Raw genomic sequence first — 25069 nt, 5'->3', positions numbered from 1 at the left:
ATCTGAAACAGATCTAAAACAGAAGGGATTCAGCCAAGATGGATTCAAGAAAGATTTAAGAAAGGTGGTATAACTCTCATTTTCAACTTACTTTTTCTCTTCTCAGATTTTACTCCCCAGAGCATCTGACATTGTGTACCCTGACATCATGTACCTCACACATAGAAAAATGCATTAGGGCTTCCCCTACTGTAAAACACCTTAAACACGGATTGCCGTAAAATTCATCCAGGGAAGCATTTTCTCTTGTTAACTGCAGGGAAAGAGTTTTGGCGCCACAGGATGTCTAATCGCATCTTTGCATTGGCTTCACATATAAATCACTCGTGCATCATCTGCATCTACTTACTGCACAGGCTGTAAAAACATTCCCCCTCTTTCCATGTATTGTAATGATTGTAAGGACGCAGATGAGAGTTCATTTTTCGAGAAACAAATACATCACATGCTCTGTGTATGCAATATATATAAGTCACGTAACAAATTAATTGTAAACTGAATTAAATCTAATTTGATTACATGGTTTGGATTTGGATGTTTTATGAGATTATTAACATTTTTTGCAATTATTTTGCATTTAATTAAGAATTTTGCAGCATCACAAAAATGTGCGACTTTTTGTTGATTTTGTGTTGGATTCTGCAATCCAGAAATCGCAAAAAACTATGAGGTCTGATATGTGTCCCACGTTGCTAAAAACACTAATAGGACTCATATATTTAACTAAAAAGTGAAAATTTTTTGGTTTTGCGTTGTTTAGAGTGAATTTGTTCTTCCGGTTTAAAAAGAAATTGTTGAACAACGTCACAGCAATGAGATCATTGCTTAAATCCCAGCGTGGAAATTGGCTGTCTGTACCAGCTGGTACAAAGTGGCGTCATTGAGTATTCAGCCCATCTGTTTATTATGTCATAAGAAAGACTTGGTTTGAACCAATCAGCAAGCTCTATTGTGGACGAGATGCAACTTCATTATGCATAATATAAGAGAGACACCATGTTTTGTTCCCAACCCTACTTCAAACAAGTAGAAAAAGAAGAATTGTTTGGAGACATAGGTCATCAGTGTTGCGTTTATAAATGTGCTACAAAGAAGGCTTTTTTTTTTTTCATTTCTTCACAATGAGAGAACAGCTCATGTGTTGACCCACATGTGTGGATTACAGTGGTCTGCTAACACGCAACAAAAATATGTTTGTGAGGAACATTTTTACCCAAGAGCTTTTCAAATCTGGAAATGGTGAAGTCCAGATTTGCCACTCGTCTTCTTTTTTTTTTAAAAAGACGTAGTTTCCTCTGTCTAAGCAGGGTGTTTTCACACCTCTAGTTTGAAAAAAGTCAGAAAAGTGTGTGAGTCCAGCTTTATTTACGTGGGACTGTTGAGTGGCAAAAGAGGGAAGGGTTTGCATGAAAAGTACGAGCACATGCTTAATTTCACAGCGACAACACAGACTTAGAGAAATAAACAGTAAACATGGACATCAGTCATCAAACTATTTGCCTAAATCTGAATAAAACAATAATACTGTATGATTAAGGTGTTTTCATGAGTTACTTTTTTATTGTTCCTTTCATGATCCCATTTCACATGTTAGAGCACATAATACGATTAACGTCATTGTGTCACCACGCTATCCACTTTTTCTCTGGAGTTTCAAGTAATTTTGGGTGTTTCATTCTTAATTTGTCAACTTTAACTGCTATTTGGCACTTTCACTTTCATTGTGGAACATTGTATGCAAATCCAGATTTCACCATTTCCAGATGTGAAAAGCTCTTGGGTAAAAAATGTTCCTTACAAACATATTTTAGTCACGTGTTAGCAGACCACTGGAAACCAATCCTTCTGTAACTTTATTTCTGTATTATGGGACTATTTTCATATTTTGATGAACTATTTAAATACTTTAAATACTTGTTAATACTAAAATACTTTAAATACTTGTTATTCATGGGTCATCTTCAAAGAACAGAGGGAGCCGTTTGAATGACAGAAATGCAATAATGAAAAAAATAAAATAATAATAAAAAAAGCTGTTTTGCTTCTTGACTTTAAATTATAATTTCGGCCCAAAATTTAGTCTCAAATTCAGCCATGGATAAGGTACATAACATGGGAAATGCATATTTGTAGAATACTATAGGACTTTCAGCAGACAGATTCTTTAACAGCTCTGCATCTAAAGTCATCTTAAAGAAGGAAGGTGAACTCTATTTCCCAGAAATACTTCCTTGAGTTTTTGACTGATGTTGGTTCCTTAATGTAGGAACATCTGCTTTGCATTTTCATACCACTTAACAAAACTTGTTGTGATTCTGCATTTTTCACTTCTGTTTATTTCCAGGAAATGCATAAATAGGTTAGGAAAAAACTACATAGTAAAAGTATGGCATTTTAACTGTAATAATAGCAAAATGTAGGTTAGATTTGTTTTTGTCTAGATACTATAAAACTGAAATGTAATCTGATGATGAGAAAAAATAATGAAAAAAGTATGAATTATTTAATTCAAGTTTGAACATTTAATTAATAAATTTAAAGTTTTAAAATTTAATCTAGCAGATGATGCCACTAAATTCAGAATTTATAAATTAGAATAACTCATGAAAAATATACATTTAAATGCCCACATTCAAATGCAAATGTGTTAAAAATTATATCATTTTTTTCAGCACTATAAATGAAGCTTATATGTAAACTTGCATACCTATATTAAATGTCAGGTTATGCCTTCCTCTTCACTTTACTGTTTGCAAAAAAATTTTTGTGCACCACAGGTCAAATTCGACCACTCTGGATAAAAGAGCGATCAATTAGTTTCCTCTCCATGGGCGTTAGTTTCCTCTCTATGGGTTTCCACCTGCAAAACACAGTGTAAACTAATAAGAACCATCTGCTGCATCAGACAAACAACAGAGTACATGACAGTCAATTGTGGGACAGCTTAAAAGGCATTCACTGTTGATCATCGCATACTGTAATCCTGAATATTTACAGTATGCAAAACTCATTTGCGTTTAAGAGCATGTTCACTCACACAAAAAAAGTGATTACTATAATGATAACTCAATTATCGTCCACACCAATGCATGATAATCTTCTGTTTATTATAACTGTGTCACAGTTATTTCTTGCTTTTGTGATTTATAATTCGTTCACATCTGATGAAAACCTTAGACCACCCATTTTAGCCCCTTAAATGCCTACTCTACCAAATGGTTGATCATGTTTTGACTGTTTTAAATAATGACTGTTAAAGTCATTTAAAGAATGACTGTTTTAAAAAAAATGGCTTACACACAGCACTGCTGGTTTACAGAAAATCAAGCAAACTTAATCCTGTAGCACTACTACACTTTTTGGTTTTATTGTTTAAAAAAAACAACAACAACAAGAAAACATGTTAAATGAGAATCTACAAAATTTTTCAGGATACTTCAAAAATAAAGATGATTTAGTATTCAAAAAATCTTTATTTTGATTATGTTTTTAAATAAAGTTGTCTTACACTTCATATTTTCAGATTTTTCATATATTAATTATGGCACTTTTAAAATAAACTGACCCATTTGGTAGTTGTTGATATTAAAAAATATTGGATATGTTGAAAAAAAAACGCATTGATTGTGTTAACTAGCGACAATAGGGGTTAAGAAATGCAATCCAAAAATTTCTTGGTGGGCAGTTAAAGGGTTTAAATTGTACATGATTATGTTCATAAAACAACATTCACACATTATTGTTATCAGCCCCACCATGTAAAATGAAACCATAGCCATGCAGACTGGCACAAAACAGTTTAGCATAGAGAACCATTCCCTTAATAGAGGAAAAGGTACTATTGTGATTTTTGATACAAAACCAAAGACAGTTTTTCTCACAGGATGAACAGACCCAAAATGAACAAACATGCTTTTGTTTTTAGGGGCAGACACAGTTTGCTTTTGTAATTTGTTTGTTGAACAGAACATCAAATATAATGACATGGAAGATGGTTATTAGAATTTGATTCTGAAAACTAAGAATAACATCCTGTAATGAATCATAAATAGTAAAAGAGGTTGCACACCGAACACAGATGGTCCCGGGGTGTCCAGCGTGTGACCTGCTTATGACTAAGCCAGAATTTGAACCAGAAATAATGCCTTCATTTTTAAAAAAAGAATAGCACACTGTGTTACATCATAATTTATTCACGTGCTTTTGACCTAGTTCTGCTGTGTCTGTGTGTATTTTCCAGAGCCTGCACCAGGCAGCGCATGCTGAGTGGCTCATTTGAGGGTCAGCCAACTAAAGAGAGATCCATTCTCAGTGTCCAGCATCACATCCGCCAAGAACGCCGGTTAGGAAAGAGCATTACAGTGATTTCATACTCATCTATTTCATTTATTTAACAAGCACTGGATAGATTTGTGGCTAAAGTGCACTACATTAAGCTAGTGCTTTAACCTGCACTTTTTGGCACAGGTCCCTCAGACATGGCTCTACCAGCCAGAGAATCAGCAGAGGGAAATCCTTGGAAACACTCACTCAGGACGTGAGCACACACACATACACATACAGAGTCAAATGTAACCGAGCAATAGCTGACAGCACTATCTGTGATCTCTGACACGCGTGTGAACTCTGCAGCACTCCAGCACGGTCCGCTACCGTAATGCCCAGCGGGAGGACAGTGAAATCAAGATGATACAAGAGAAGAAGGAGCAGGCTGAGATGAAACGGTAATACTGTCACTCCACAAACTCGGTCAATCGAACAGATTTTATCCCTCCTTCCCACAAACAAAACATGCCATGTGTGAGTTATTACGCCTTATCTTTCTCTTGTACTGTACGCTGATGGTGGCATTGCGCCATTGTGTATGACAAGACATATTGCACAGAAACAATGCTTTGATTTCAGGTCGGCTGTATTTATTTGCCATGTTCAGAGGGCATGGAGAGACTATAAAAGAGTTATCAGATTTCATTTTAGCTGATTTACAGATTTTTACTATAGTATACTATACTATAGTATGTATGTGCTTGTTTTTTTTTAAATACAGGGTTCATGCGGTCATGGAATACCTGGAAAAGTCATTAAATTTTTGACATCGCATTTTCTATTTCTGGAAAAGTTTTGGAAAAAACTGAAAAATCCACAAAGTTTTGGAAAAGTCATGGCAATTACATTTACATTTAGTCATTTAGCAGACATTTTGGTCCAAAGCGACTTAAGCTGCAGTCACACTAGTGCTTGTGCTTGCAAAATTCTGTCGTACAGCGCTGCGAAGAAGGGCAGGGTTAAACAATATGATTAGACATTTATAAAAGTGAGTGATTGCTCCATGTTTTACATTTCTTATTTTAAATGATCTTCTATTGGTCTCACGCAATCACCTAATGTGATTTCGCAGGTAAGAATTCAACAAGCTTGATCTTTCGAATGCAGTGAAATGCGAAACACGTGCTTGCGTTTCTGGTCTTCCGCATTCGCATGGCTATAAATGGAAGTCTTTGGAGCAAAAAGTGCAGTGTGATCACGGCTTTATAATAGAATTAGTTTTACCTACTAATACTAGTTTCACAAACTATTAAGATTATCTTTTCTTTTCTTGGCCGAAAACATGCTCTCACATTATTAGTGCTGTATAAACATCATCTATTTTACATAGATATAAAATAAATTGAAATTATTGTGTTTTATAATATGCTGTATCAAGTTTAAACATTTCTTATGATATACAACGTATATCTAGACATTACATGAAACATTAGGTCATGAAAAGTGACTTGAAAGTCCTGGAAAAATCATGAAATTTTTGTAGTAAAAATGTCTAAGAACCCTGTAAATATCCAAAAGTGGACTACGTTCACACTGCATGCATATGTGGCCCAATCATCATTCTGTGCTGCAAATGTCCTCTGCTCCTCAGCAGCATAAAAATAATAATTTAATGCAAAACTGGCACTTGTTAACCATTCATTAACAAAATAGCTATATTTTACTTATAATATAATTAATAATTAATAAATAATTAATTAATTAATAATTAATTAATAATTAATACATTAACAGAACCAAATATGAAAGACTGATATGAATATGAAAATAAACCTACAGTACTCCGCCTTCAAAGTTCAGTCTGCGGCTGCTGCTCATTAACCCTTGATAAGTTTACCACATCGGTGGACAGAAGGACGCACACCACACTTGTCATAAATTACAAATGATCAGTGTTTTCAATCAAAAAAGATTTATAGATTGGGTTTCCGAAATACACATTAGTAGTAGCAGAACAAGTACAGTTCATAAAATATACAATGGTTATGTTGTAAAAGGGTAATAAATATATTAAGCCTAATCTGACAATGTGCTTACTTCATTGTGTGCATAATTAGACATTTTGGGTATACTTTTGGGCATACAGGTCAGTTTAGGACCATGGTCTGTTCACACTGCAAATTGGATACTGGCCACATTTATAACAACAATGTGAACAGCTAAACAAAAAATAAATAAATAAATAAAATAAAACAGATCTGAGAAAAAACATCAGATTTGAGCACTAAGCCTTGCAGTGTGAATGTAGCCTAATAATAAAAGCAGTATTGGGGAGCAGAGTTTGCAGTAGATGAGGTTTCTGATTTTATTCTGAATTCTTATTTGTTGTTTTGTTGCTTTTGTTTGGTTTGTTAATTCTCAGAAAAGTCCAAGAGGAGGAACTTCGGGAAAACCATCCATACTTTGACAAGCCACTCTTCATCGTTGGTAGAGAGCATCGATTCAGAAACTTTTGCCGAATGATTGTTAGAGCCCGTTTTAATGCGTAAGACTAAAACTATTTCACATCCATTGCATTATATAGAGACAGTAGTATTTTCATGCACATCATGGCGATGACTAATCCCTTTGCACCATAGCCACTGTTATTTGTTTCACAAACTGTTCTCTGTGTGTGTGTTTGTTTTCCATACGTTTGCTGATACTGTGTTAATGGGCTTTTTATGAATAGGTCAAATACGGATCCCAATACAGGCGCAGTGAACAGCACAAAATACCATCAATTATAGTAAGTCCCAAAATGTTTAGGGCTTATGCGTTATGATAATCTGTTATTATATACAGAGTTTTTATTTATTTATTATTATTATGTTTTGTGTTTTTGTTTTGTTGTGAAATTCATAAATTGTATAGAGTAATTGCAGCATACACCTGCATATTCCTTTTAATATAACAGTGCATTCAAAATATAACTTTTTTAAAGTTGCAGTATGTAAATTGTAGTCAAAAGAATAACAAAAAGCATTTATTAATGCTCATAACTACATAAAAAGTGAAAATCGTCTATTAAATTGAATTGTTCCGTATAAAAGTCAACAAGTGTACTCTGTCTGACTTTCACTTAATTTTTCTGACACACTTGACAGTAAGCTCTGTGTTTATGCTTCATGCTCAAATGTTAGCTTGCTGAAATGCTCAGTAATGCAGTTTTCTTCAGAAGTTCTCAATTGGTGAGAACAAAACTGGCTGAAATGTTACATACAGACATGTCAATGTAGAATGACAGGTCTAATGTGGTGATTATGATTAATAACTTAGCAAGTAAGTTACAGTTTTATATTTCAGTCCGAGATGGCAACATACTGTATTTGAAAAAGTTAGATGGTGCAGATTAAATTAAATGTAACAAATTAATTTAAAATGTATTGTTTAAATGTTAATAAATAGTGTTAAATCATCTGGATCTATTATATTAATGAAAATTGCCTTGAACATAATGCTAAAATATATAGTATATCTTAGTTTCATATTTTGGGGGGTCAAAATGTGATTTGGCTCTATGAATGTTACCCTTAGTTATGTCTATTTTGATTCTAGAAATGCAGTTTGAGAAAAGGGCTTTAAAAAAGTTTCAATCTGGATGACATTCCAGTGTGGGATTAGAAGAAACTTTTGGGCTACATTGTCCTAAAAGGATTTCACCAGTTTCAAAGATCTGAAAAATTAAGTTACATAAGCTCAGACTGAAGAGCAGGAGGAATGCAGAGTAGGAAAATCCTATTTTGACACATTCAGCCTGCACTAAACCTTGCATGTGTGTCTGTGTCTGTGTGTGTTCTCCAGTGATTTGCTGGGCTTGGTAACCTATCTGGACTGGGTGATGATCGTGGTCACTATCTGCTCTTGTATTTCCATGATGTTTGAGTCTCCTTTTACTAGAGTCATGCATGTCCCAACCCTGCAGGTATTCTAAACCTTACTGCTCACCATTCTTTGTCACACACACCTCTAACTAACTATATTAGACTGTAAATGTTCCTCATCTCTCTCCTGAAGGCCGGTCATCTTGTCTTGTTTTTGTTGCAGCCCAGTACCTTTGATTGTAAATCCAATTAATTTAGCTCTTTAGAGCACATTGATTATGATCTCAACTGCAGTGTGTAAATGAAAGGTTTAGGGTTCCTCTGTTTCGAAGATTTTGTACTGTTATTTATGAGACAGAAAGATTGACCTGTCCCTCTTGACAGTTTTCTGTCTCTCTCTTTCTACATTATTTAATTTAAACTCCACTTCAGACAGTCTGAAACGATCTGATCTATACGTGATATGGGTATTTTAAAGATCAATTCCTGTTCTAAGCATAGAAAAAAAATTGTCTTGCCCTAAATGTATTCTGACACATCCAGTCTTAAAGCCTTCTATAAATTGCTAGAAGAAAAGAAAATGCTTTGCCAAAGCCGTCAATTTTTCAGTTATGTTTTCTGTGATTAAATAATTGTGGCATTACTGGCTAAAAATTTTATGTTGATCTTGTTTATATTCCATAATATCATTCTTGCTTTAATAATAATTTATGGTAATAATTTTTTTTTTTCTACAAAACAAAGATTCAGTTGGAATTAAATTAATCTTTAACCGAAATAAATGAAAAAAAAAAAATATATATATATATATATATATATATATATATATATATATATGTGTGTGTGTGTGTGTGTGTGTGTGTGTGTGTGTGTGTGTGTGTGTGTGTGTGTGCGTCTGTGCGTCTGTGCGTGTGTGTGTAATCGATTTGAAATGAAACAAACAAGATATGCTTTAACTGCAAACTGTCAACTTTAATTTAATAGCTTTGGTATTTACATCCAAATCAGGTGAATGCTGTAGGAATTACAACAGTTTGCATATGTGCCTCCCATTTGTTAAAGGTTCAAAAGTAACTGGACAGAATAATAATCATAAATCAAATCGATTGTGTTGTGTATAGAGCCCAAAATGTTAAAATTGTGTTCATGTTCAAATATTTATGGACCTAACTGTACTATTACCTTTTAATTTAACATAAAGTACATTTTAAGATGCCTAAAACTGAAATAAGTTTCACTTGTCATTTTAAAGAAATCTCAATCTATCTCAACAATTGGATGATTTCTGTTCAATGACTTACAAAATATATTTCAATACAGATTAATACTTTTTCTGAGGAATTGTTGATGAATGGCTAATGAGAAGGAACCTTTTATAAAAGTTATAAGCTTTTTTTTAAAGAAATAGTTCACCCAAAAATGAAAGTTCTCTTTTTACTCATTCATTATTTGTTCCAAATCAGTTTGAGTCTCTTTCTTTTGTTGACCACAAATTAAGATGCTGTACAGCCATTGACTACCAGTACTTTTAATCCTACTAAAAATGTCAATGGCTGCTTTTTCTGAACATTCTTCCAAAAATCTTGTTTTGTGTATAACAGAACAAAGAATTTCATAAAAGTTTAGAACCACTTGAGTGTGAGTTTATATTTAGTTGAATTATGGATTTTATGAGCCCCTATCCTATAGTGTAAGCACTTTGTGATCAAGAGCATCACATACTAGTGGTTACATCACTGAAAGGCACCTTTATAACTTACAGTAGTGCTTTAGGAAAAACCACTCGATGACTATATTGTTGAAACACTAAAACAGCCCTTTCCCTGCAGATTGGAGAATATGTGTTCGTCATCTTTATGAGCATTGAGCTGAACCTGAAGATTATGGCAGATGGCCTGTTCTTCACTCCCACTGCAGTCATCCGAGACTTTGGCGGCGTCATGGACATCTTCATCTACTTAGTAAAACTCTTTTTCTCAGCTGCTCGCTTGTGAAAAACTCGCATTTAAATGCATGTGAACAGTGGCGTTCTGTCTGATTACTCACTTCTCTTATGAGGCTCTGAAAATCGCTTTTAATAACCCCTAAACCGTGCTTCATTTAAATGAGGCACGTAATGTCATCCTGTTGACTCATTTCTGAAGAATTTAGTCACTTTCACACAAACATTGTGTGCATTTAATATAACAGCCTACTAAGCTGACTATTTCTCAAACTTATTTGTAAGTTGATAAGAATGGTTAATTTCCTTTAATTTAACAATAAGTGATTTTACAATTTGAAGAACTGCTCTTTAAGATGATCTTTCTGCCCACCTTGTAGGTAAGTTTGATCTTTTTATGCTGGCTGCCAAATAATGTGCCCCCTGAGTCTGGTGCCCAGCTCCTCATGATGTTACGTTGCTTCCGGCCACTGAGAATCTTTAAACTGGTGCCCCAAATGAGGAAGGTGGTTCGAGAGGTCCTCAAGGGTTTCAAAGAGATTTTTCTGGTGAGTGACTAAGGTGACCTACTAGTTCCCAGCCTGTAGAGATGATTGGTGATTTGATTCTAATTATTGAAATTAGAAAATAGAAATTTGAAATTATTGAAAAGATTTTAATTATTGAATATATACATTTAAATTTTATGGATCTATCAGCATTCTGAATAGTTTTAAGATCAAATCTTCTAGTAAAAATAAGTCTCTCGCATACCAAAAAATGGCAGAAACTTTTAACATATTCTACAATATCAAAATCCTCTCAGCTTTTCGCCTGGAATTATAGTATGTTCTTACGAATCTTTCAAAACATTAATTGACACAATACTTATTGAGTAATTCAAACCATTTACTTGTATATGAAAATATGTATTTCATATATTTTTTTAAAAACATTAAATTTGTGATATATCTGTGTTGACAGTTACTAGCGCTGCACAATATATCGTTTTAGCATTGATATCGCAATGTGTTCATCTGCAATAGTCACATCGTAAGTTTACGCAATGTTGAGAGTGAATTATAATTGATCATTTTGCTGTGTCTTCTGAGGCCTGTGACTGTGAGGGTTTTTAAACCATTAAGGCCTAAGAAACTGTAACATTTGTAAAAGATTTATAGCAATAAATTTTATTGAATTGTTTATATAATTACAACTATGAATTGTTTTTTTGCATTAAATTATTCAATTACTGCATACATTTCGACTTCCTCTAAAAACAATAGGATGCAGTTTTTTTATTTGTACTTTTCTGTACTTCTCTATTGAATTTATCTATATGCTTTTAGATGATTTTTTATGATGTTTTATGCATATGCACTTCCCTACAGAATCATCACAATCAATCTAAAATGATAAATTATTTCCAAACAACTCACACTTTAAAAATGTTTTCGATTTGAGTTGGGACACCATTAAGGAATTACGTTAACTTTTTCACAAAATTAAGTGGGTTGAAAATAAAACAATTAAATTGTCTAAAGAAATCTTCAGAATTGTGTTGTTTAAATCAGCTCAGTTTAAATCAGTAGTTTAAACAAACAGCTAACAATTTTTAGTGCATCTTGTAAAATTGTATTTATATCTCAATGTATATTGCAGAATAAAAAAATATTGCAATATTAGATGTTTCCAATATTGTGCAGCACTAAGAATTACATTTATTTTATGCTGATTTATGTAACCTTTTAGTAATGCTAAATATTTTGTCCATTAAATATGTAAATTTTAGTAGGATTGGTTGGTCTTTATTTATATTTTTGGTTTAGAAAAAGCAGCCTCCCTGTAGATATCAGTACAGATGAAAACTATTTTGATGTTTAAATTTTAAGACATTTCAAAGTTTAAAAAAGCAAGAAAGCAGACAATTCTTCAGCAAAATGTATTCACAGTTAAATAAACAAAAAACGTTTTGCGGATTATGTAATGTAATTACAAATATCATGTTATATTTTCCCCAAAACCATGGCATTTATTAGCTCCATATTTAAAATGTTAGACCATCTAATCAAAAATGTATTCATACAGTATGTGCTGTTTACTTACTATATGTGGAAGTACTTTTTTTTTTCTTGTGCATTAAAATTGCTGATTGGTTTACTAATAGTAAGACTACCTTTCATTTTACACATAGAAAATACTTCTTTAAAAATTATATAACATAAATATGTTGTCATAGAGTAAGAAAATGTGAATAATAATTTTGACAAAAATGCAAGATAAAACCTTACAATTCCATGGTGATTTGATTTGTTTAGCTCAGTTTTATTGCTTCCTTATATTGGTCATATTATTTTTAAGTTTTGTATTAATGCACTTCTTTTTACATTGCTTTAGAAGTGTTTTAGTTGAGGATAAAATTGTTTATGCATTTACATTATACATCAAATGCAAGATGAGCCCTTAAATTGCAAGGCAAGAAGCTCTCTTTTTTTGCAGTAACGTAATGCATTAACTCAGCAGAATTTGTCCTGGAGATTTCTTTATGGACTTTCATTATTAAGCTTTGTTCCCCTTGGGCACTTTCTGTGAGCTTATTATAGTGTTACTGTATATGAGAGTAATGCACTGGCCAGTTTTTGTGGGAAAGCCATTTTGCTGTAGACTGAATTATTGATTTCCCAAACAGGTCTCTATTCTTCTCCTGACACTAATGCTGGTGTTCGCAACCTTCGGGGTGCAACTCTTTGCTGGAAAACTTGCCAAATGTAATGATCCTCATATTTCTAGCAAGGTATGAAGCAATTCTTGGACTTTTCAAACTACTCAGCGTTGAGGATTTTCTGTACTTCACTGAAATGTTGTACTTTTTTCAGGATGACTGTCACGGCATCTTTAGAATCAATGTGAGCATTTCAAAGAACCTGAATTTGAAGCTCAAGGATGGGGAGAAGAAACCAGGATTTTGGGTGCCAAGAGTTTGGTATGAAAAAAAAGAATATTCTTTATATTTATTAATAAAACAAACATCACTTTAATTGTTGAATATGCTTGTTGAATTCACTGTGCATAAACATATGGACATGAAAAAATAGCAGTGTGAAATTGTGGTAAAGGCTTGCAACTTTTTCTGACAGCTTTTCTCTTCTAGTTTTCATTGAAAACACTATCGGATGGGTTTAGAGAAGGTAATGGGTGGGACAGTCAATATAAAGATAAAATATTATGCATAATGACAGTTCTCTCTCACAGATGCATGCAAGAAGGATTTCTAGAGATATATACAGCGGCCTCTAATAGATTTACAAGAAAATGTGCCTCAGTAACATATTTGAGATGTAAATAAGTACAAACAGACGTACCCCATGGTACACACTATGGGTCCGATCATAGACTCGGCAAAATAAGCTCAAGATGTGTTTGGTGTGACTTGTTGCTATTTTCAGACCAGTGTAACCCTAATTTTCACGTTATGCACCACATTGTTTAAATAGGAAATCCATTCATACCACTTTGTGTACTCATGGGTATGCTGGTCTAAAGTGGAGGTGTTGCTATATTGAAGAGCTGAAATAGATTGCATCATTGACCATCTTAAAGTAGGTCTAAAGTACAACGTAGAACACGTTAGTTATGCATCTATGTGGGTTGAAACGCTTACACATTGCTTAATACATAGTATGTACACCCATTCACAAATATCTTTACTTATGAAAAAAGAATTAAAGGATCAAATGTTACAAAAATGATTATTTTCTACATAAATATGAAAACTGTTTTTAACCACATTTTGTTATTATTGTTTTTCACTTAACAAACAAAGTTAAATATGTAGGCTAATAGATGTCTTCAGTGGAGTACGTACAACACAGTTTTCTTATCCACTAAAGTAAAGGAGTAAATTAAAGAGTAAAATAAAAGAAAAAGACAAAATAAAGAGGCTGAATGGAGGAGGCTCATTCTTTATCGTCATGCTGCAGATGGTTTGTTTAACTGTTTTCTGATATTCAGGTGTTCAGTTTTTCCACCTACAAAGTCCGCCATGTTAATAGCAAATGCACCATGGCAGGATGCAACTGACTCCTAAAAGGAATGGTAGATGAGACTCTAATTAGTTTAATGCACTTTATACTCAAAACACACCCATAACCCATTAAGAGAATAAGCACAACCCTGTTAGATCATGCACCAGGGCGCTGAGCGTATTTTTCCATCTTTTGAATAGCAAAAGTGGATTCGGACACGCCCTTAATGCTTTTGTGCCATGCGCTTTAGATTTGTGCCTATATTGTTAAAAAAGAACCCTACATTTCCCAGTTCTCAAAAATGTAGTCCTGTGCACATATGTCTAATGATTCTTGGGTGATATTTTTAAACAGGCAGAAAATGCTATTTTGATATAAATTTATCATATCTATTACCTATCCAATTCTTATAAGATAAAAAAAAAATAATTAACAATATCATGTACTTCTTGTCAATAAACCTAACTGACAGCTAACAAATATATAAAAAATTTTATTGGGTTGGACAGTCCTTTCGCTGCCTAAAACTCTACAGCAAAATATTAAAATGTATGCTTGATGTGAGAAAACAAACACCACTGGCTCTTGCATGTTTAAGAGTCTGTTTACTATAATTAGTGTGCAAAGGATGAAAAAAAAAATTTTTCTTTAGAAACACAGTCAAGTACAAGTAGTTAAAAGTGTATTTGAGTAAAGCAACAATTAAGTACAGTAATTCACTGCCAGCAAATTTGGCATGCAACCATTCAGATCCTACATACTGTACAGTTACCACAAAATATTATCTTTATTTATCAGACTTTCATTTTGACTTTTCATGTAGTTGGAACTTGAAAAAAAATTCTTGAGCATGATTTTTTCACAACCAAGTGAAATTCATTTTCTTTTAAAAGTCAACAAACCACACCTGTCAAACCTTTAGTTCTGAAGTCTCTTTGTGAAATCCCTATAGTGTAACAATTCATCTGTGACAGCACAAACCAGTGTGATGAATGCTCTCATCATGTAAACAGCAGCACATTTTCATCATCTTTCATATGTATTTTCCCCATAAGCAATAGTCAGTGTTGCAGTGCAGTGGTACGGTTAGTCGTGGGCACAGAGCAGGGGGCTGATATATCTTTCCCTGCGGCATAAACACAAACAACACACAATCATACACCCACACACCAATGAGTCTGTTATTGCTCTAGAGATGTTTGGTAACACAATGGCAAATTATTTGTGAGACGTTAAATAATGAAGACCAGCAAAAAACACACACATGGGTCCATAGCACATGTAGAGGGAGCAAGGCTTCACCTAAACTGGAATAACAGGGAGAGAGAGAGAGGGAGAGGGAAAGGTTGTCACTCTTTTATCTTTGAGCGCTTTGCATGGTAACAGGAAAAAACAAGGCGTTTGATCCTTGTGTTCATGTTCATCAAATAAAAAAAGTCACTGGTACACACACAAACACATGTGTACGCACACACAGGCATACACAATTTATACCAGAGATTATAAAAAAGGAGCAGCATGAATCATTGTTTCTTTTACTTGTTTTGTAATATATTAAGAGCTTTGGGTCTTAAACTGAGAGGTCAGATTTTATAATTGCCTTCTAAATGCATTTCTTGTTTTCCTATTATTGCTTTGAGGGTGAATATATTAAATAAATGCCTGATTAATCATCACCAAACCAGAAAGCAAAACAATACAATATAATTCAACAACAAGAAAAAAATTAATAAAATAAAACTGTGAGTTTTTTAAATTAGTTTGATTGTGAAAATTACAAATAATATTGAAAATAACTATTTCAGAAAGTGCTTTTTTTTTTTTGAAAAACAGCATACATTGATGTTGAGACAACAACGCAGTAATGATGTTCTGTTTGCTTAAAGCTGCCTCACAATATTACTTTACACATATATTAATTTTATTAGTACAGAGGTTTACTAAGCTGTATGGGAAATATACAATTTTAATCCAAAAATGACCAGTCTGTCAGATGAAGAAGAGTCGGAATTTACTGAAGATAGTTTGTAGTTTCATCAGCAGAAGCCAGCTTCAACACTCTCACAACGACTTTGTGGGCCACTCCGCTTACAATCTCAAAACAACAGCAATTAAACTTTTACGCAACATCATTAACTGCATCATACATATAGGTGTTTTACCCTGATTGTTTAAAACACACATAGATTGACAAAAAAACAAATCCTATGTGCGTGTGTGCGTCCAGTTCTGAACAATACCTCGCTTTAACTAGGTTCAAATTTCAAGTTTGTGGATTTTTCTTGTGCAATTTGACATTTGCTTTGACATGGATTTTTCATGCATTGTGTTCTGCGTCCTGATTTTCTGTAGACTATTGTCAATCAATCTTTTCTATGGCCCATGTACAGTACAGAATTTGTTCAGCTTTAAAATTAATATAAATCTTCATCACTAGCAGTGTGAGTTTCAACAGTGGTTGTAACTGTCTGCAGCAAGACCATCGTAAAGGGGGTTGCACTCTGGATGCCCCACGCAGCACCATGAAAACAAAGGTTTATACTGCAAGTCGACAGCTGTCTGTGGTGCCCAGCTACAACTCGGGACACTGTTCATATTTCTGTCGCACCACAGAGCGCCATCTGAATAATTTCATTTTAAATAACATACGAATTTGCACATCCGTTGTGTGTTACTTTTAATTGTCATGTGTGCGTCTCATCCGGTGTACGACCTCCTTAGCGATGCTTTCGCTTTGTGGATCAGTGACTGCAGGAAAAAAGAATGTTACGCTGCATGCCAACATTATCCAAAGAAAAGCTAAATAGCTTTATGAACCTTTTGCTGACAGCGATGAATGTTTGCTCCTGACAACAGATTTTGATCTTTGGTTTCATTCCATAACACTGAACTCATTTTTGTACAAAAGTTTGAACTTTGAGAGTGTTTAAACGAGAGAAAAATGTGAAAATGTTAATGTCTGTCTGAGGAAATCGTATGTAGTGAGGGGTTTTACAGCCTTAAAACATCTTTAATAACTATATAAAATGAAGTTGACTTCTTTGCGGGATATCGTCTACTGTGACTATTTTCAGGGGTTATTTTTAGAACATAACTCTCATGATAAACAAAGGACCACTTTAAAATCTCAAGTGTACAAACATCAGACAGCCACTAGGCTGTTCAGTGCTGACCCCAGACCTGTGAAATGGTCCACAAAGGAATAGAACACACACACTCAAAAACAATATGTTTATTTCCCAAGGCTGAGTGTACTCTTAGCCATCTTATCAAAACTGATTAAAAACTGGTACAATCTACATCCAAACTTTCAGCTTACCTACAAAGGAATTACCTCTAAAAGATTTAACATGTAAAATGGGAAATAACTCCAATTCTTCAAGGGTCCAGGTCTACTTGAGAGGTCTCCATGAGCCCTGACCTGCATGGGTAGATCCTGAGGAAGCAAATCATTTGGCATACAGAATAGCAATCACACACATATAATTCCAGTTTAGCTCTAAATAATCTAGGCTCTTAAACATTTAACTTTATTAATAATCATAAAGACATAGAAAAAGATATGTGTTACTCCATCTTGGAGTGGACATTCATCGGAAATCCCATGCCATCAAAGCTTTTATTAGATGGCAAAGAGTAAATTTATAATCACAATAATCTCACAGCATGCTTATGAAAATAAAAAGGCTTAATTTTGTTAATGAACTTATTTTTATTTTTATTCTTTTGTACCGTTCTTTTGACTAAAGGTGAAATGATTCACTGTATTTTTTTTTTCTTTCTAATAAAAACCTCAAACAAACACTCAGTATCTCCTGTGCTGCTGTTTTTAGGGCAAACCCTCGAAACTTCAATTTTGATAATGTGGGCAATGCCATGCTGGCTCTGTTTGAAGTGTTGTCGCTGAAGGGTTGGGTGGAGGTGAGAGATGTCATCATTCACAGAGTAGGACCGGTAAGTCACTTTTATTCCCAGTGTCATTTATAACATTAATTCTGGACTGTACTGATTGGGCTCTTTATTTGTGTCAGATTCATGGTATCTACATCCATGTCTTTGTGTTCTTGGGATGTATGATCGGACTCACCCTTTTTGTTGGCGTTGTCATTGCCAACTTTAATGAAAATAAGGTATGGGGATTTCTTGCTGTTTGTTGATTAGATATCTGGTTCGATGGCTGGTAACTGATCAGATATGTTGTTTGTATTTGCTTAGGGCACTGCTCTGTTGACTGTGGATCAGAGGAGATGGGAAGATTTAAAGAGTCGACTCAAGATTGCTCAGCCCCTCCACCTCCCTCCACGTCCAGGTCAGGGTCCAAAATTAAAATGGTCATCATAATGTTGCTATTACTAACACATTCTATTTTATGTTCTTTACTTATGTATCTAAAGGTGTCATATAATGAAAATATATGGATATAATATTAATAAGAGAATAATAATAAGGTTCACTGTTTAGCACTGTCACTTCACAGTAAGAAGGTTGCTGGTTCAAGTCCCAACTGGGCCAGTTGGCATTTCTATGTGGAGTTTGCATGTTCTCCTGTGTTTGCATGGGTTTCCTCTAATTGCTTTTTGACTGTGGTACAGGTGAATTGGATGGACTAAATTGGCTGTAGTATATGAGTGTATGAGTCAATGTAAGAGTGTATGGGTGTTTTCCATTACTGGGTTGCGACTGTAAGGGCATCCGCAGAGTAAAACTTTTGCTAGAATAGTTGGCAGTTCATACCGCTGTGACAACCTCTGATAAATAAGGGACTAAGCCAAAGGAAAGTGATTAAATAATAATAACAATTCAATATATGGAAATGACATACCGTGAGCCTCAGACACCATTGTTTCCTTGTTCTCATGTAAAATCTAGATGAAAAACAGGTCAATCATAACAAAACACTGTTATATTGCACACAGGATGATTATTGCACACACCCCTAGCTGCATTTGATTGGCGAACAATGTTTCCTAGTGAGATTACAACAACCATCATCCAACCCCCTTATTTTTAAGTTTATCTAAGCGTTTATTAAACTAACTAGACTTACAATTTGAAAATGGGAGAGGCAGAGAGACTAAAGCCCACTGTGTCATTTCTTTACATTGTTTTCTAAACATTGATAAGCATCATGGACGGACCCCATATGACGTTTTACCATGTGTAGGATTCTAAAAGATGAGGTGCAGCTCTTCATGTCTGCTTTGTGATAGTCTTTAAAACTGTACGGTTCCTGATTTATTTATTTTTTGTTTTATATACTGGTGTAGCTGACAGAATTGTACAATATACAATTACAAGCATCATAGTGACTTTGATGGTAGCATTTAAAGACAGCAAATGCAATTGTTTTTATTTTTCATGACATCCTCACAAAGCAATAGTTCACCCAAAAATGAAAATTCTGTCATCATTTACTCAACATTTGATTTAATCCAAACCAGTTAAAAAAATGATGATTATTTGATAATGATGAATTTTTGATAATGAACACAAAAAGATAAATATATATTGAAGAATGTTGGCAACCTATAACCATTGACTTCCATAGTCAAATAATATTATTATAATAAATTTTTTTTTATTCTATCTGAGAACATTTCTTATAGTGCTCAACATAAATTAGTACACCTTATTTTGAAAATTAATGCTTTTATCCATTTGTCAGTGAATGTAGGTATTATATTTTCATGCATTTGAACAAAACAGATTTATTAAACAAATATATTTATTAAAATAATATTTTAGTCACCGAACATAATACATTACAAAGATAAAGCAAAGATAGCACATTTAACACATAATTACCGGATACACTGTATATGCTCAAATATAATATTGTAAAGCTTCATTTAGAAAATATTAATTTAAAAGAAAGATTTGGACGGGTGTATTCATATATGTTGAGCACTATAAGTGTAAATACATTTTATTTTACATCTTTAAAATATGCTTTTGTTTTTCTCTGATCAGACAGCCACAAATCGACATTTCAGTGTCACATGGATGAACATCACCAGAACAGCGAGTGTAATATCCAGCAGCATTCTCTCAGTCTCTCATCTCTTTTTTTCCCCTTACCTCCATCTTCCTCTCTTCCTCTCCTGGCTAATGAGGCGTCCCTGCTTTGCATGTGTTTCCTGAAGCATTTAATCAGCTCTCCTCTGCTGTAGTAGAGAACAAACTAAATTTAAGCTTTCAGCAGTGGGTGCAGCCCCAAGGCAATCACACACTTGATAATAACCACTTCACTTTTGAATCAGAAGAGTTTGCGCTGCCTGCAGTATGAATGACTTTGGGCACCATGGGCACCCTAGAGCCGAAAAAAGAGGAGTGATTCTGCCCGTGTCTCCCATAGATTGACTGACTGATTGATTTGGCTCTGCGGTGATGCCGGGGCCTCGTTATATTTTTATGTTTGACTGCCGTCGGCTCGCCTGGAAACAGACACTTCAAAGACATGTTTCATAACAGCAGGCAAGAATAAACACAATTATCATAGTAGGCAATTATCCAGGCATATTTTATGTGGCAATTAGACACCAAAAATGCTCCAATCTACTGACAAGCGTGCATATTTGATTGATATGTTTTGAACCAAACTCCAAAAGCTGCAATGGACCAGTTTTCAGTATTTTTCTGTTCTGTTCTAGTCATTAAGCATTGTGTAAATCTCCCAAGTATCATTTTAACCAATGGAGAAACACGCAGCACTCTTTGTAAATCACAATAGAATTGTTCATCTGTGCCTCCTCCTATAAACAATGGGCTGAACCAATGGTTTCTCGCTATCAGCATGAAGACAGTCTGCTCTTCCTCCAGTGCTGATAACAAATTCAAACGAAACAAAAAAAAAAAAGCATTTTGTGGGCTATACTGCAAGTTACGCAAGTTTCCTAATTAAATTACCCTCATACAGCGATCAAATATGAATAATGGTTTATAATCTTTGAAGCATAATTAACATCCACATGTTTGACCATTCATTGTAACATTGAGGTTGTGTTATTGCTTCCACAACCACTATTTCTGCTACTACCACTACTACTAATAAATGTAACAATAGCAATAAAATGGTAAGAGTGATACAGTGCTCAGCATATATAAGTACACCTCTCACAAATTTATCTTTTAAATTCATATTTTTAATAGGAAGCTATACAATCTTATATTTGTGCATATACATTCGATTAGTCAGTACTGAAGCCAAATCTGGAGCTTATCTAACAAAATAACTTAAGATAATGGTCCAATAACTGGTACACCCAAATTTATGTTAAAGAAAAATATTAAATACAAATAAAAAAAAAATAAAATAAAAAACGAGAAACAAAAAAAATAAATAAATAAAAAAAACTGAAAAACTGAAAAAAGGTTTTTGTAGGTTGTAATTTTATTTTGCAATAAATTGCTTGAATTTAACTGTATTTTCGTTCAATTTCTAAATATTTTTGGTAACTTAAACATTATTTTAATAAATTTATCTGTTTTAAAAATCTGTTTTGTTTAAATGCACCCAAATACATTGCCTATATTCACTGAGAAATAGATCAAAATATTCTTTTTCAAAATGTGGTGTACTCAATTATGCTGAGCACTGTATATTGCACTTTGGCAACACTTTACAATAGGTTTTACTAGCATGACATGAAACAAATCCAGAGTTGTATTTATTAATGTTAGTTATTGCACAAACAAGCAATTTTCATCTTATTACATTAACAATTAATAAATACTGTAAAAATGTATTGCTCCTTATTACTTCATGTTATTTAACAAAGTAGCCTTATTAGAATCAGTTACCAAATGTATTCATCAGTTAGTGAGGAAGTTTTAATAAAACTATTAAATTAATAATAAAATTTTTAATTTTAATAAAAATTGCTGTTCATTGTAACTAAATCTATAATTATTATCTTATATTAGTGATTTAAAAAATATAAGATATAAATTATAGATGATTTTTTTAAAATAAACATCACTAGACTTATTTAAACATCTGGTATTATTTGGTCATTTTAAAGACACAATATATATGTATTGCTGCCAGAGGGCACATGTTCACAAAAAACAAAGGTGTAGTTTGAAGACACTGTGACTGGTTGTGGAATCATGGGAGTTGTGGTCTTCATTACAATCTATGGAGAGCTCATGTTCATGCATAAGCTAAAGTATTTAAAACTTCATGGCAGTTTGAATCAGAGTAAAGCTGAAAGCCGAAATAAGAGTGTTGAAGCAATTACGGGTGAGAGACGACTGTGATGCCGCACGAAAGCAGCAAAGATTTTATTATGCCACAATCCACTGCTTATGGTCATACCTGACAAAAGTGTTGTCGCCTATCCAAGTTTTAGGAACAACAAATAATAACTTTACTTCTAGTTAATCATTTGGTATCATAAATGGCTTATATGAAAGGCAAAGGCCTCTAGATTACGCTTATTTTACCAAAACAAAATATGATCATGCTTTGATTTTTAATTATTTAATTAGAAAAGTAAGATCTGACTTTTCTTAGATAAAGTCACTTAACAGAAATAATGTACAGTATAGGATATAAGGTCAGAGAGCAGTGGAAAAAGAATTAATGTTGTGTATCACTTCTATGAGTTTGGACCCCTACATCCATGCATGCCTGTAATGACTCAAATAACTTATTAATAAAGTCATCTGGAATGGCAAAGAAAGCGTTCTTGCAGGACTCCCAGAGTTCATCAAAATTCTTTGGATACATCTTCAAATGCCTCCTCCATCATCTTACCCCAGACATGCTTAATAATGTTCATGTCTGGTGACTGGGCTGGCCAATCCTGGAGCACCTTGAACTTCTTTGCTTTCAGGAGCTTTGATGTGGAGGCTGAAGTATGAGAAGGAGCGCTATCCTGCTGAAGAATTTGACCTCTCCTGTGGTTTGTAATGTAAGGGGCAGCACAAATGTCTTGATACCTCAGGCTGTTGAAGTTACCATCCACTTTGCAGTTCTCTTGCAAACCCCCATACTGAATGTAACCCCAAACCATGATTTTTCCTTCACCAAACTTGACTTCTGCCACTTTTTCAAATGATCAACTAGTTAAGTTATTATTTGTTGCTCTTACAACTGGGAATGACGACAGATTTTTGTCAGGTAGTGTAGATACAGTTCTGTTTTTTCATAATAAATACATGTTTAGGAGTTGCGTATGATGGTTCGAAACTTTGCTAAAATTGCTTCTTTGGACATTCTTCTAAACATTTGGGATAATGTAAGTGCATAAGTAAAATAGTGTATTTTGAGTTTTTTTTTTTTAAGTATTTCAGACTGAAGTATTGTGCCTTTAAGCCAAAAAGTGAATTGCAGCTTCATTAAAAGCTTCTCACATTTGTGGCAACAGTTTCAGCTGTATAACAGAATCCCTAAAAATGTAAATGAACACTGATAATACAGAAATGAAAGCCTAATTCAAAACACCTGTTGATACTATAATAGTTAAAAAATAAGACTAAAAATAAGACTGCTGCAACAATGTTAAGCTGTTGCAATGGAGGACCTGAAATGAGGGATGGTTCTAGAGAGCTGTGGACGGCAGGAGGCGGAGTTTCTTTTGTGCTTCCTGGCAGGTATTCTGTACTCTGAAATAACACAAAAATCAATACCTTAGTCAGCACTCGGCAGAGCAACCACATCAATTCCAACTCCATTGAAACTAGCTTCAAATAATCTGTCTGCGCTCTGTGGCTGTTGAAATGAACTTGTGATTACAGTACATGATGAATGCCAGTCAGACCCTCACGACCTTTAGCGGAAAGACAGCAAAACGATGATGTGGCAGATCTTGAAGCAATACCAAGGGTAAAGCTTCTACCGAGTGTGTTGAATGAACAGTTGAGATGATTTTCTATCGGCAAGTGTTTTAATTGATGATAGAAGATAGCGCAGAAATTATTCTGAAGGTCAGGAAATTTTAACCAGGTCTTTGTTTTACGACCAAAGCAGCGGATTGTTCTGGAAAGCCCTAATTTTCTGCTCTTCCAAATCTGAATACTTGTTCTTGCATTTGCAGAAAATGGTGGATTTCGTGCAAAGATGTATGACATCACCCAACATCCCTTTTTCAAGCGAGGGATTGCTGTGCTGGTTTTAGCACAGTCTGTCCTCCTGTCGGTTAAGGTGAGGAGGCCTGCTGCTACTAAACACCATTATGTTGTACAACATCAGTTCTGAAAAACTTGCAAAATTTATTACATTAAATATTTGTTCACGTGCTTTATCCTTAATTTAACTGACAAAAGTACAAAGAAAATATGTCAGATGTTATACAGACCCAAATAAATAGCATTCTTTAAATATAAACAAATTCTGATTTTGGTGGCTGCAGCACACACTTAAAGAGCTCTTTTTTAATGATCTAAGCGCAAAATCTAAAGCTCATGAAGCAAAAGCATTAAGGTCGTGTCCGAATCCACTTTTGCTGTTTTAGGGATGAAAAATACGCTTTGCGCTGTAGCTTGTGCTTATTCTTTGGCAACGGTGAAAACTCACTCCACTGAAGACATCCATTAGCCTATATATTTTACATTTGTTTGTTAGCGCAAAGATTTGTTTCAAAACAAATTTTAAATTCAGTTCTAATTTCCAGCAAATTAACAAATAAACAATAATAACAAAATTATATCCAAACACAAGTCATATTCTGATACCCCATACACTGTAGTGACGCATACAACTCCAAAACCCGACAGGTGGACAAATCTAACCTTTTATTAAAACAAATATAAATATGCATATAATAAATACTACAACTAATAATAATGACATTATAATAAAAATGCAAATTGTCATGAATAAATTGAAAAAAGTCAATTTATTTTAAATAAATTAGGGTTGCGCTGGTCTGAAAACACTCTTTTTAATATTGACATTATGTTAACTTTTCAATATAGTTATTATTATCTGAGGGGGTTGTTAAAGTGTTCATATTGACAAAATACATTTTAGTTTGTCAATAAAAACACTG

General features: G+C 33.9%; 1 protein-coding gene across 12 annotated transcripts in view; it reads left to right on the top strand.

The window, feature by feature from the left end:
* The window catches only part of nalcn (sodium leak channel, non-selective), a 192014-nt gene that overhangs the window by 150166 nt on the left and 16779 nt on the right, over positions 1-25069 (top strand). For 8 of the 12 annotated variants that reach the window (XM_073911846.1, XM_073911844.1, XM_073911847.1 and 5 more), the window contains 14 exons: positions 4241-4342; positions 4468-4537; positions 4633-4724; positions 6689-6811; positions 6998-7054; positions 8110-8230; positions 9959-10090; positions 10452-10619; positions 12740-12844; positions 12927-13033; positions 17909-18029; positions 18107-18205; positions 18291-18384; positions 24116-24222. In XM_073911846.1, coding sequence (XP_073767947.1) covers positions 4241-4342; positions 4468-4537; positions 4633-4724; positions 6689-6811; positions 6998-7054; positions 8110-8230; positions 9959-10090; positions 10452-10619; positions 12740-12844; positions 12927-13033; positions 17909-18029; positions 18107-18205; positions 18291-18384; positions 24116-24222 — 1498 coding nt within the window. Of the gene's footprint in view, positions 1-4240; positions 4343-4467; positions 4538-4632; positions 4725-6688; positions 6812-6997; positions 7055-8109; positions 8231-9958; positions 10091-10451; positions 10620-12739; positions 12845-12926; positions 13034-17908; positions 18030-18106; positions 18206-18290; positions 18385-20045; positions 21351-24115; positions 24223-25069 lie in introns of those variants that run through there. The other 4 variants (XR_012384932.1, XR_012384933.1, XR_012384934.1 and 1 more) reach the window with 2 other exon arrangements.

This window comes from Danio rerio, chromosome 9, assembly GCF_049306965.1.
Source record: "Danio rerio strain Tuebingen ecotype United States chromosome 9, GRCz12tu, whole genome shotgun sequence".
NCBI lineage: Eukaryota > Metazoa > Chordata > Actinopteri > Cypriniformes > Danionidae > Danio > Danio rerio.
This window is presented reverse-complemented; position numbering and strand designations above follow the sequence as displayed.